The 14877-nt window shown below is 37.9% G+C and overlaps 1 protein-coding gene across 1 annotated transcript; it reads right to left on the reverse strand.

Annotated features, from left to right (window-relative positions):
* Positions 1 to 667: 667 nt before the first annotated feature.
* On the reverse strand, positions 668 to 1603 carry LOC126080718 (olfactory receptor 4C15-like). The gene has a single exon (XM_049891896.1). It carries the CDS (start codon positions 1601 to 1603, stop codon positions 668 to 670), a length of 936 nt encoding a protein of 311 aa, XP_049747853.1.
* Between the last annotated feature and the right edge of the window lie 13274 nt (positions 1604 to 14877).

Genomic DNA, 14877 nt, shown 5'->3' on the forward strand with positions numbered 1-14877 from the left:
CCAGAACAGCTCATACATACAATACACAATGTAGATTCCGAGCCTACTTTATTTTTTACAGTGACTTAAACAAGATAGAAATTTATTTCCCTCTCATACAAAGAAAGGTGGAGGCAAGTAGTATGGGGCTAGTTCATACAGCTAAATAGCATCAGGATTACAGGCTCCTCAGTCTTGCATATCCAGCAACCTTAACACATATTCTCATGGTCCATCGTGGCTGCTTGAATTTCAGCCATAATTCCCCATTCACAGAATTACCATTTACGTTACGGCTTAACTGGGTTCAGTGCCTCCAAAATAAGATTTTTTTTTTTTTTTCAGTTAAAAGAGTTTCAGAAAGCTTCTCTTCTCTAAGATATTTTTGGGTCCTCTACAAGAAGGTTATTCAAACCATGATGTGAGTGGCAACCAGTATAATAGATAATATGATTTCCCACTTTTCCTGATTTCTTTTCACTGTTATATTCTAAATAAGCATAAAATTCAACTCCAAGATGAAAGTGATCTGAGGTGGAAATAGTATCTCCTGGCCTCCGCTTTAGTGTTTTTCTTAATATTATATATAAACTTCAGTATTATATGGTCCATCCACTATAAAGTTCTTGTCTAAGCCCTTTTTGATTTCTTTCCTCTGGAATATTATTTATTTATTTATTTAAGTTTGTTACTTATCATCAGAATCTACCACCAATTTAGTCCACAATTTCCTCATGGCATTTTTCACTTCCTTATTCCTGAGAGTATAAATCATAGGATTGAGCAGTGGAGTTAGGATAGTGTAAAATAGGGCCACCATCTTGTCAAAGAAGAAAGCAGATGGAGGTCGTGCATACACAAATATGCACAGGACAAAGAACAAAACCACAACAGCAATGTGACAACCACAGGTGGAGAGAGCTTTCAGCCGTCCTTCAGAGCTATTAGTTCTTAGAGAGAGCAAAATGACACAATAAGAGATAAGTAACAAGAAGAAGTTTATGATGCAGATAAAACCACTATTGGCAACCACCAAAAGGCCAAGGATATGAGTGTCAGTGCAGGCAAGCTCCAATAATGGGTACAGATCACACATGAAGTGATCGACGACATTGGGACCACAGAAGGGCAGCTGGAAAGTAAAGAGAATTTGTATCACAGAATGCAAGAAGCCTCCTGTCCAGGCTACCCCCATCAGAATGCCACAGAGCCTCCAGTTCATGACAGAGGTGTAGTGCAATGGCTTGCAAATGGCCACATAGCGGTCATAGGCCGTGGCTGTGAGGATAATCACCTCTACTCCAGCAAAGAAGTGCCCAGCAAAGAGCTGTGTCATGCAGCCCTCGAAGGAGATGGTTTTCCTCTCATAAAGGGAGTCCACAATCATCTTTGGGGCGATGACAGAGGAGATGCATGCATCCAGGAAGGACAGGAAAGCCAGAAAAAAGTACATAGGGGAGCCCAGGAGTGCCGGGCTGCTGCTGATGGTCACCACAATTAGCAAATTGACCCCAAGAGTTGCAAAGTGGACAAACAAAAATACAACAAATACTGTTTTTTGAACATTTAGATTCTGTGAAAGCCCCAAGAGAACAAATTCAGTTACAAAGCTTTTTTTCTGCATGATTTCAAAGGAAAAGGTGAATTCTACAGTGGCCACATAGAATCTGAAATTATGAGAAAGAGATATTTGCCTCAGACTAGTTTAAGGTTATTAGCATAGCCCTCAACGGGCTGGTGCATCCATAAGCAAGGTTATTTTAAGTGCTTCTTTTGTGGCTGAAAACACAAAATGAGAAATTTGTTGAAGGCGGTAGTGAAACATCAGGCAGAATTGAGGTTAAATACTTTAAAATAGAGTTTCAATATTGGGGAAGGAAACATTCATACGTGCTAGAGATAACCAATAGAGTTTATCTTAGGTGCCAATACTGATTAGTTGGTAGTGGCTACCTAGAGTGGCTTGTCGAGGATTCTAAAGCACATCCAAGCTCTGAGGAAAGGAGGGCTGTAATGTGTTAGATATGTCTGCCATTGACATGGCATGGGAACCAGGATGACTTGCATGGGAAATCCATCTCTCATCAAGAAACTGGTCCTATCTACAAATAGAAGAAGAGATAACATGCAGTTTAAGAGGTACTTGGAAATCATGCCTACTCCCTAAATATTTCTTTAAAATCAGAGCTCAAGTAGGCCTTTAAGAAGAATTAATTGATTTCTTATAAAAAACAAGATCCTATGGAAAAGTGCTTATATTTATGCTTAGTAAATACTAGGTATACATTAAACGTTGAGTTGCTTTTTATTATTTGTCATTTTAAGATTAAAAAATAGGCTGATGATAATACCTACTTCAGTTTGTCGTGCTGATGACTAAGTGAAATCATGCAAGGAAAGCAATTTCTCAAGCGATGGTGTCTAGAATAAAGTCCATGTTAGGTTTTATAATCCTTATGTCCCTGGTAACAAACTCATGCGTTGAGAGGTTAAGGTAAAAAAAATTACCAAAAGGTGGATCTGGATTTTCTGGCTCCAAAGCCCAAGTGTAATCCACTGGATCAATAAGGAAATGGGTGAGAATGTTTCTTTTCTAGGGAGAACTTCAGAACACGGATAGCCTTCTAGAGTCTCCAACCAACTCTCAAAATTAAAACTCTGCGATTCATTTCACCATGTACAAGTGGGACACCTCAGAGAAAGAAACTCCAAAGGATTTATGATCAGAAGGTAATGGCCTCACCTTAAAACACATTATTAAAAAAAAAAAAAAATTTGCCATGGAGTGGATTCTGACTCATAGCAACCTAGTAAGGGTCATATACATATACAAATTAATGACAACCATATTAGCAAAGAATAGAAACAGCATGTTAAATACAAACCAGTCTTAAGGCTTTACCAATTATTAACCAATCATTTATACAATGTGCCCCACAGGATCAAGTACAATTCTTCAAGGTTTCAGGTTATATCTGTTTCAAAATTACACAGCTTCATCGTAAAATAGTTCATATATAGCTTACCTGATCATCTGGCAGGGTTATGCTGATAGCCAATTTCAAAAATGTGAAAATGTTGCTTATGATAAAGAACTGTTGTAAATTGTTGTTATTATCTCACTTAATAAGCCAGTTGCTTTACCCATTGAAAGCATTTCCATGAGTCTACCGGATAATTACTTCAACTTTTGACTTCCTTTTCCATAGGCAGACATAGCTTTGAAGATTGAGTGTGTCCTCGCCTGTGCATATAGCAGAAATTTATCAGTCAAGTAGTTCACATGATTACATGTTTGCTAAAGGGATGAATAAAAGAACAGTGAGGCTTACTGTGAGAATTTTCAGTAAACTGATTTTGTTGAATGTCACTAGAATTAACAAATAGAATCAGCAAATATGCAGTTGTGTAAGTTAATGCCTTCCGTTTCCTTGCTTAATAACAATCATTTCCTTATAGTCCTAAGGTCTAAAAAAAAAAAAAAAAAAGGACTTCCGTTTCCTTGCTTAATAACAATCATTTCCTTATAGTCCTAAGGTCTAAAAAAAAAAAAAAAAAAGGACTAGGCAATCCTAAATTGTGCCACCACTATTAACTCCATATCCAGCTACAAGCTGGCACCCTGAAAACAAGAGTATAATACAAACTCAATGAGGTCATTGTGTCTGTCAACAACCGTTTATTAAAAATTAAAGAATATCAATATATGATCCAAGAGTGGTCAGTTTAACCTAGGACCAAAGCAAGAGAGACAATGAAGTGAAATGAATAAAAACATCAACTGCAAACTCATACAGACCTGGGTTCAAATCCAATCTCTTCTGCTTGGTTATGGGTTATGGAACAAGTTATTTAAAAGCTCTGGTGTCCACTTTTGGAAAGTGAATATAATAAGAATGTTTATTGATAGAATCAGATAAAATACACATAAAATCTTTCAATAAGAGATCAAGCCCCCAGACCACCGACACAGAGAATTGTCAACATTTTCATTTATGCTTAATTTTCACTTTACCATGCACAGGGATCTTAAGTGCTTTTACTGATAAGCCCTCTGACTCATCTTTCTATTACTTTAAATGTATAAATTATTTTAATTGGTCACAGTGTAAATATGCTTTTTTTTTTTTTTAAGCATTGTACTTTTAAATGATCTTTGTAATCACTTAGTAGCTCTCAAACCCACATGAGTCCACTTCTACTTCAGGTAGCTTCTTTAGGCAAAGGAAATCAAATTGGCTTTATGTTAATCTATACTAATATGTTTTAATACTTAAATAATTCTTACTTTTCCACTTCTCCATCATGGGGGTTCTAAGAGTAATACAATTTTAGATCTACAATGCCCATTAGATAGAAACAAAATAGCTCTCTATGTTTTCAGATGAAATGAATTTGCAAAACCAGCATGAAAATGTTGACAATGAAGCATACAGTGTCCTCATGGTTTATGATCACAAGGTTTTGATTCTAAGTCATAAAAAAGGCAATTTTCCTGAATTGGGTCCTAGAACAGAAAAAGGACAGTAGTGGAAGAACTAGTTAATTATGAATAAAGTCTGGAGTTTAATTAATAGTAATATTGAGATAGGAAAGAAAAAGGGACTGAGCTCCTAGGCAAAGAGCCCTGCAACACCTGCAACTTGCAACTTACTTACAATACTGTGTGCTTGGCTAATGCAAAACCTCTATCTTGGAATATTCACTAAGGAAAGAACAAACAATGTACTCCCTTGCAAGATGTTTTTCAGAAGGACTGACCTGATCTGTTCCCTGGAGCATGGGCAGACATCCACAAGGTGACTGACAGACGACCTCCGCCTGATGCTAGTACCTGCGACAGGAATTGAACTGGCTCCTCAGAGGGACTGCCCATGCGTAATGCCCCTATAAGAAGTTCTGCCACCCAATCCCAGAAACCTTTGCTACTGGTTCCATCTTGGATTCCAGATGCACATGCAACCTAATTTAGTATGCACTGCCATTCTGAGAATTCCCCCCACCCCTTGAAAGAAACCTACTAAATGTTTGTTACCCTATTATCCTTGCCAAACCCATATAAGCCCCAGAAAAACCTTTGTTGGGGGAACGGAGGCTAGCATGGCTTGGTCTCTCTCTGTTTCCGTTCCCGAGCCTTCATTTTCTTTCTGGCACTAATAAACCTTTGTTTGTGTGGAAACTCTGAGCCTCTCCTGGTCATTCTTGGTCAGTAGAAGGCAAGAACCTAGGCAGGGCTTAGTTCCAAGCTGGGAATCCTTGCCCTGCAACAATATCCCAATGTTTGTTTCACAGGTTTTACAAATGTACTCAGGGTTACATGAGATGTGAACATAGAGGGAGCTAGGTGAGGTGTACACAAGAACTCCCTATGAGATCTGTGCAGCTTCTCTGTAAATCTCAAATTAGTGACTATTAAAGCTTCATTAAAAAAAAAAAAAAGATAATTGCTCTGTTTCTGCTATCACTAATTAGCCATGTGCCCTTGAAAAAACAATTAAGCCTCAGTGTGCTCTCCTATAAAGTAGTGAGAATAACACTTGTCCAAGCTGCCTCACTTGCAAGAATCCAACAAGACAGCAATTATGAAAGTGACTGGCAAAATATAAAGTTTTAAACACTTTTTTTTTTTTTGGTTTGGGTTTAAGAGAGTGATGTCAGTATTATTTTCAAGCAGTGACCACACACACAAATTGAGCTAGAAAATTAAATCAGCTTGAGAATAATCTGCTTTTAAAATCGTTTTTTTGTTTGTTTAATTAAATTAATAGGGCATGATGCTGTGAATAAAATACTACTTTATAATGCAAAAACATAGAAGGTGAAGTATTTTTATACGTTAAATGATAAAAACAGAAGAAAAGTTGTGATACTTCTGCACATTTGTATATTTTAAAATAATTTAAAAAACTAAAACAGAACATATGAAAATGGTAGAGATTTTTTTGTCTTCAGTATATATCTTTATATATCATGTAAATATTTAAAATTTTTATGTTTAACCAAGGTTAAACCCACTAAACCATATTTCCCGCTAGTTGAACAGCTCGAAAAAGAAGATGGGATTTAGGGATAATTTTATCATTTATCCAATATAATTCGTTTGTATAGGTGGAATTATCACGCTGACATAATATAGATTAGGCTGTTATATTAAAAACTAAAAATTATTGTAAACGTTCCATAAATAGCCATACCATCAGGCCCAGCCTTACCCAGCCCCTATGCTCACTCTGATATCAATCTTAAATTACGTCTCTGTCTTAGGAAGCGCCTTATTCTGCCCACGTTTCCCCTAGAAGATTCCATGGTCTTTCCTTTCCTGACAGCCAGAGGCTGCACCACAGATTGCTTAGGGTCCTCTGAAGGCCAGCTGTGAACTGTGGCCTCTGGGGCATCTCCTGGGGCTGTGACACCGCAAGCTTGACTCCCCACTACCCTCATTGCCCACTATTTCCTTTCTATCAATTTTATCAGGAAACAGAAAAATTAATTCTAATGCCAACCTTTCTGAAAACAATAGAAGTTTCTGTTTCAACTTTGAAGTATATATAACATTCAAAAATAAATGCAGATTTACTGGTAAGGTTGTCATTGTAAGTAATGTTTTTGTAATTATGTTTCAAACAATAAAGATATAAATGTATATTTTAGAATCATTTATATATAGATATATTTGCATATCAGTCATACCTACATATGAATATGACTTCCTAAATTAATAGTTATTACAAATTGAAATAATACATTAAATTCCATTCTTTCTCTGTTAATTTCCTTAGTCCGCTGTGGTTTTGATCCAAGATATTATTACCATTTGTTTCAGCAATATATATCCCTTGTCTGTTTACTTAAGCATACCCCCTTCCCTGACAACCTGGGAAATCTCTTCGGTTCACACTGCAGATGCTTTTCCCTTCCTCAGTGTTGTTCTGCTGATTTCTGTAAACATCTCCTCTTAAACTCTTGTTATTTCTGGAATTTAAAAATAATAATAACTTCTCTGTGTTCCTACCTGGGTCCTTTCTGATGGATGCCTGAGCCTTCTTTGTTCTCTCTTGGCAGTTTAGTTCATTTAAGGAGAGAGACAAAGGGGTCCCAGTGTAGCAATACAGCAGTTCATAGCTTTAGTTGTTTAAACATTCTTGAACAATTCTGAGACAAAAACTTAATGCTAACTATGACATCAAAGGTACTTATTGAAAATTTCCTCAGAAGATTGTGCTCTGTGATTTGAACAAATAACTCTTTCTTATTCTTAATTCCCTGCCCTGTGATATTTGTCGAGTCAATTCTGACTCATAGTGACCCTACAGGACAGAGTAGAACTGTCTCCATAGAGTTTCCAGGCAGGGCCTGGTGGATTCCAACTGCCGAGCTTTTGTTTAACAGCCCTAGCTCTTAACCACTCTGCCACCGAGATCTCTAAGTGTATATTATGTACAGGAATTCTGTAAATGATAAAGTAGTAGTCAAGGTTCCATGCTCCTACATCAGTATTCTTTAGAGCCTCAGAAAATCCCACTTTTCCATCTACAACACCAGGAAGGGGAGAGCGTGAGGGGATAAATGATAAATGTAGATATATTCCAAAAGAACAAATTAAATGCTATAGAGAGAGCTAGGATGAAATATGCACTTGTTGCACTGCTAAGTTATTTGAACTTAATTTGAAGATGACAAGCTGAAGATAGATCTTAAATAACTGGTACTCCCAACCCAGAAAAAACTTTGTATTATATTAGCTGCTATTTATGGAGCATTTATTATGCATCACTTCATATATTTCCACAAACCTTACTAATGCCATTATTGCCTTTAAAGATGAGGCATCTGAAAACCAGAAAGGTGATGTCACTAGCCTAAGTGTTCACATCATTGATAGACTTATGCACTAAATTTGGTAGTTTGACCACAACACTCACTACAACACACTTTGAAAACCCCCTCAGAAAATGCAAAAATGTGAATTATAAATCTCACCATCAATTAGTCCCTTGAAAATTCTGGTTCTGGCAATCTCTTATTCTTTATCAAGAAAAGTCCATTCAGTGGCTGGATAAAATGTGAATGCCATTTCCAAGTCTTATTTCTACATCTACGAGAGAGAGAAAGCCTCACAGACACACAAGGTAGAGAATGTCCCCCACTGCTTCTCAAGTGCTGCCTTCAACATGTTCTTGGGAACAAAAAGAAACCAAAGTTTCTTCCTTTAGTTCCATCTAGAATTTACAGATGTGCTCTGAGAGGACAGGAGCCTATAGAACTGCCTCTCAGTTGCCCCCCAGGGTTTAAAAATTTCCCATCAGTATGATTCTCCAAGACATGATTTTATGTGGCTTGACTAGCTTAGGTGTTGTGAATACTTTCATGTTCCTGACCAATTAGGTTTTTTTTTAATATACTCCAGAGTATCAATTTGAAGATGCCTTCATTTCCCTTTATGTTCAGGAATGAACACTGTGTATGCCAGGATGGAAATGCCTATGTTCTTGTAAATGCAAGACCTGAATTCTGGGATAAGGCCCAGCATCAATCCCTGAGGGTAGCACATGCAGTTCTTTGGCAGGGTAGTAACGAGTGCTTTTCAAAAAATAATATGTCTTTTGCATCCTATTCTGACTCCTAGTTATTTCATGCATAAATACGTAAAAATGCATAGATTAATTCAAATGTTATTTTTTTCTCTCAATAATCTTGATATTCCATGACTTTGAAACTAAAAGCCTGATTTCTGTCCCTAAGGTGGTGCAAATGGTTAACACACTCAGCTGCTAAGCAAAAGACTGGAACTTGAAGTCCACCTCCAGGCACTTCAGAAGAAAGGCCTAGCCATCTACTTTCAAAAAATCTGTCCTTGAAAACCTTATGGAGTATAATTCTACCCCGATACACATAGGGTCTCCATCAGTCAAAATCAACTTGATAGCAACTGCTTTTGTTTTAAAGAATTTTTTCTCTTTTCGTTTTATTGGAGAAGAATGAATGACAGATCTGTTGACTCTGATGGAATGTAGCATTATGATTGAAGTTTTAGGGAAAACTAGAGGTGGCCCATCAGGCCACTTCAGAAAGAGTACAAACCTAACAGTTTGTTGCTCCATACTATATTTAAACATTTTACTCTACCTATTTATATGGCTATTTATACTCCACAAAAGATGCAGAATTGAAGTGATTCATCAGAAAATTCATGGCCAAGAACCTTCACATCGATCACCGATGGGATTGAAGAACATGTGTTGCTTTCTTTTTATTAAAATTTTAAATATCTGTCTTCACCAAAAATACTGGGTGACATGGACCACACTTGTCCTGATCCCCAGAAAGAATTCCCCAGAGAAGTGCCTGACACATGGCATGGAGCCTGTGGAAGCACTGGGTGATCTCACTAGGTAACAAGAGGGACACTCAGGGTAAAGGATATCTTCCCTCACTCTCGACACCCTCAGCTAGTGTATGGATGGGTGAGAGCGGATAAGGGCCCACACCACGGCACAGTGCTAACATTCAGCAGGGCACCGTTTTTACCCCGAGCCCTGAACATGTGCTGTGTCACCAAACTCAGCATGTTAACACCATTCTGGGGACCCAGTGTAGTGCAATTCTGTGAAAAACATAAAGAACCAGTCTGCAGAAGCCATTTCCTTGACAGATCCCCTAACTGGAGCTAGGGGTCTGGCCACAAAACAAGGGATTACAAATTGGAGCTGAATAAGAGCTCCTGGAGGTTTCTGGTTGACCTTATGCATGGAACAGGTTATTCAAGAATAACCTGAAAAGGAGAAATAGGGAGGGGCCCATGCAGTCAGATCCAACTTGGGATGCCCCACACGTGAGGAACTACAGGCTTCCCAATCCTAGGCAATGGAGAATTTAGAAAATCTTGCTGAAGGCACTCCAAAGTGTTGAAGCAAGGACGAGGTCCTGCTTGCCCAGGTCTAAGTGTAGTGCTATCTAAAATATCAGTTCTTCAAATCTATGAACATAAAGTGAGAGTATAAGCCATTTAGAGAGACTGAGGGAAGCAAATGTGTTCTAGACAGAGGGAATAGACAAGAGCATACCTGCTCAGTAAGAGGAACAGAAAGGGGTCACATGGACTGGAGGATCACTAAGGGGTCAGCCATGACAGAGGAGTTGAGAGAGGGGTGAGGGTGCCATGATTACTGCAGTATCCCATTGTTCTCTTCAAATATTTCCTCTTGGTCTATGTACAGGTTCTGGGATTCCCATTCTTCACAATGTAATCCATAATTTGTTATGATCCACACAGTCATGTGCCTTTGCATAGCCAGTAAATCACAGGTAAACATCTTTTTGGTATTCTCAGCTTTCAGCCAAGATCTATCTGACATCAGTAATGATATCCTTCATTCCACATACTCTTCTGAATCCAGCTTGAATTTCCGGAAGTTCTCTGTAGATGTACTGCTGTGACTGCTTTTGAGTGATTTTCAGTAAAATTTTACTTCTCTGTGAAATGAATGATTTTGTTTGATAATTTCCACATTCTGTTGGATCACCTTTCTTTGGAATGGGCACAAATATGGACCTCTTCCAGTCAGTAGGCCAGGTAGGTATCTTCCTAATTCCTTGGCATAAATTAGTGAACACCTCCAGAGTTTCATCCGTTTGTTGAAACATCTCAGTTGGAATTTCATCAATTCCTGGAGCCTAAGTTTTCACCAGTATCTTCAGTGTCACTATAGGGTCAACATGACCCAGAATCTAATCCAGGACAATTTTATTTATTTATTAATGCAGCTTGGACGTCTTCCTTCAATACTGTGATCATATGCTACCTCCTTTTGAACATTGACCAATTATTTGTGTATAGTGACTTTGTGTATTCTTTCAATCTTCTTTTGATGCTTCCTGCTTCATTTTGTATTATGCCCACAGAATCCTTCAAAATTGCAACTCGAGTCCTGAATTTTTTTTTTTTTCAGTTCTTTCAGCTTGAGAGAAGCTGGACGTGTTCTTCCCTTTTGGTTTTATAACTCCAGGTCTTTACACATTTCATTATAATACTTTGTCTTCTCAAGCCAGTCATTGAAATTTTCTGTCCAACTCATTTCCTTCATCATTTCTCCCAATCTCCTTAGGCACTCTCCATTCAAAGCTGAATTTAAGAGTCTCTCCTGACATCCATTTTGTCTTTTCTTTAATTCCTGTCTTTTGAATGACCTTTTGTTTTTTTCATGTGTGATGTCTGTCTTAGGCTGGATTCTCTACAGAAGCACAACCAGCAAAGCTTATAGAGAGAGAGATTTATATTAAGGAAGTGGCTCAATGATCACAATGTCCTTGATATCATCCCACAATTAGTCAGATCTTTGGTTATTAGCTTTCAATGTGTCAAATCTATTCTTGAGATGGTCTCCACATTCAGGTGTGATATACATGAGGTCACATTTTGGCACTCACAGGCTTGTTTTAGTTTTCTTCTGCTTCAACTTGAGCTTCCATTTGACCAGTCGATGTTCTGTTCCACAGTTGGCCCCTGGACTTCTTTTGACTGATATTGGCCTTTTCCATCATCTGTTTTCACATACATAGTTGATTTGATTCCTCTGTTTTCATCCTCTGAGGTCCAAGTGTACAGTTGCCATTTATGTTGTTGAAAGAAGGTATTTGCAATGAATAAGTCATTGATCTTGCAGAATTCCGTCATGTGATTTCTGGCATTATTTCTATCACCAAGCTCATATTTTTCAACTACCAATTATTCTTCATTTTCACCTTTCCCATTCCAGTCGCTGGTAATTACCAATGCAACTTGATTGCATGTTTGATCAATTTCAGACTGTAGAAGTTGGTAAAAATCTTCAATTTCCTCATCTTCGGCCTCAGTACTCTGTGTGTCAATTTGAAAAATAGTCGTATTAACTGGTCTTCCTTGTAGCCATATGCATATTATTGCCTATCATTCATAGCATTTTACTTCAAGATAGATCTTAAAATGTTCTTTTTGATGATGACCATGCCACCATTCCTCTTTAATTTATCATTCCCGGCATAGTAGACCATATGATTGTCTGATTAAAAATGGCCAAAACAAGTCTATTTCAGCTAACTAATGCCAATGATATCAATCTTTATATGTTCTATTTCATTTTGGATGGCTTCCAATTTTTCAAGATTCACACTTAATACATTCTACTTTCCGATTATTAATGGATATTTGCAGCTGTTTCTTCTCATTTTGAGTCATGCCACATCATCAAATGAAGGTCCTGAAAGCTTTACCCCACCCATGTCATTAAGTTCTACTCAACTGTGAGGAGGCTGCTCTTCCCCAGTCGTATTTTGAGTGCCTTCCAAACTGAGGGGCTCATCTTCTGACACTACAATGGACAATGTTCTGCTGCTATTCTTAAGGTTTCCTCTGGATAATTTTTTTCAGAAATAGACTGCCAGCTTCTTCCTTTTAGTCTGTCTTAGTCTGGAAGCTCCACTGAAACCTATCCATCATGGGTGACCCTGCTGGCTTTTGAAACAGTTGTGGCATAGAGTCCAGCATCACAGCAACATAAAAGCCCCCACAGTACGACAAACTGATTGTGATATGTGTGTGTGTGTGTATATATAAAATCACCTGCTATGTATGTGTATAGATATATCAAGAACATCAAAATGCTTATTTTGGTCTTTGGTCATTATCTCTCTCTACGGAGGTAAGTCTCCTTAGGAAACCCAATTACTATATGAGATTTGCTTGATAAAGCTAGGATTTGAACACAGGGCATTATTGATTATGGTCTAAAGTAGCCATAGTCTGAAATATCGCTCTTCACACAGAGCTGTACCAAACAGGCAGGCAGGCCACTAATCAGTGAAACACATCCCCTGCACTAGGACTGTGCCTGATACCTAATAAGAAGTTTTCCTCCTTGATATACTTCTATGTTTTCAAGCTGGGAGTCTCATTTCCGTGGACATCTTCTCTCTCTGGATGAATCATTATAACACTGGCTCTTTTTTTATGCATCAGTTGTTGTCTTACATTATTGCATGTGATCTCATCAATGACATCATTGTTATAATGTAACTCTCACAATTTTACAAAATTGTCACTAATTCACCAACCAAAGATTTAGGCAGGGCTCATTGACTTAAGTTACAAAAAAAAAGATATATAGGACTAAACTTTATGAATGAATAATGGTTAACAAAAATATATTAAAGTCCATTGGAAGAGATTATTGCTCAATACAGTTGCTATTTATTATAACTAGAGTTGTCCTTATTTGAATATAAGGTCATGAATTATCCTTCTGTGCATGTGCAGAGGCAGCTGAAAGGTTTTTTGTTGTTGTTGCTTTGTTTTTTTTAAGGCTGTTACGAAAAGAAGCAAAGTGTCAAATAGGGGCTTAATTAGCTAATATTTATGGTCCTATGAGATTCTTGTGGTGACCACACCCCACTGACTGTTGAACAAGGAAAAAAGCAGATTCAGTAGTGCTAGAACTTATTGGTCAACAAAATAAATCAGTCAAAGATCAGGGACAAATTATTAAACATGAATGGAAAACATAGAGAAGAGAAGCTCAAACCAGAATAATGTACAAAAGAGTGAGGTGAAGCTATGCATACAACAGGATCTGGATTACGTACTGCAAAAGAACAAGGGTAGCAACCCCAGAGAGCATAAGTGGGGAGTAAGCATTTGGTCCCACAAATATTACTGTATTTGATGTTCTGTTACTTTACGGGACATTGGTTCAAAAAAAAAAAACAGAGTCTGTGCTCACGCAACAATGTCCCCAAACATATTTCTGGGTGAGAACCCTATTTTCTCTTCTCTGTCAATCCAATTTCATTTAAATTTTTAGAGAATTAACAGTTGAAATCTTCTATTCTTTACCATCTCAAGTCATAGTTTGTTTTACCACAACTTTCTTACCAAATTTTTTATGTCTGTGTTCCTAAGAGAGTGTATCAGAGGGTAAAGCAAGGATGTCCCCATAGTGTAAAACACAGCCACCATCTTGTCCACTGGAAAAGTGATTGGAGGGCAAGTATATGTGAATATACGTGGAACAAAGAATAAGATGACAACGGTAATGTGAGAGGTGCAGGTAGAGAGGGCTTTCTTTCTTCCTTCTGCACTCTTGTTACTCAGAGAGCATAAGATGAAAACATAGGAGATGATCAGGATTATGAAACTCACCATGCATATGGCCCCACTATTAAACACCATGAGTGGGTTTATGACATAAGTATCCATGTAGGCAAGTTTTAACAAAGGTTGTACATCACAGAAATAGTGGTCAATAACACTGGGGCCACAGAAGGGTAATTTCAAAACCAAGAAAACCTGTACTAATGAATGGATGCAAGATCCCACCCAAGCCAGATTCAACGATACACCACAGACACGCTGGCTCATGATGGTTGTGTATCACAGGGGTTGGCAAATGGCCACATAGCGATCAAAGGACATGAGTATGAGCACAAAGATCTCCATGCACCCAAAAAAATGGGTGGCAAAAACCTGAGTCATGCACTTATTGTAGGAGATGACTTTCTTCTTAGATATAACATCTATGATTAACCTGGAAGCTGTGGTTGTTGAGTAGCAGGCATCAGCAAAGGACAAGTAGAAAAGGAAGAAGTACATGGGGCCCCCTAACATCTGACTGTATCTGATGGTCATCACAATAAATAAGCTCGCCAGCAGAGTTGCAAGGTAGAGAAACAAGAAGACCACAAACACTATTTTCTTCTTCAGAACATCCTGTGTTAACCCAAACAGAATGAACTCAGTCACACTGCTGTTCAGCTCCATGGTAATAATTGGTGTAAAAAGAATGCAGCTGAGATATGGTTTATCTGCAAAGAAAAGTATTTAAGTGGTGACTTGGCAATAGCAGTGGACTTGGACTCTGAACTACA

The sequence above is a fragment of the Elephas maximus genome, chromosome 7, assembly GCF_024166365.1.
Source record: "Elephas maximus indicus isolate mEleMax1 chromosome 7, mEleMax1 primary haplotype, whole genome shotgun sequence".
NCBI classification, from domain to species: Eukaryota; Metazoa; Chordata; class Mammalia; order Proboscidea; family Elephantidae; genus Elephas; species Elephas maximus.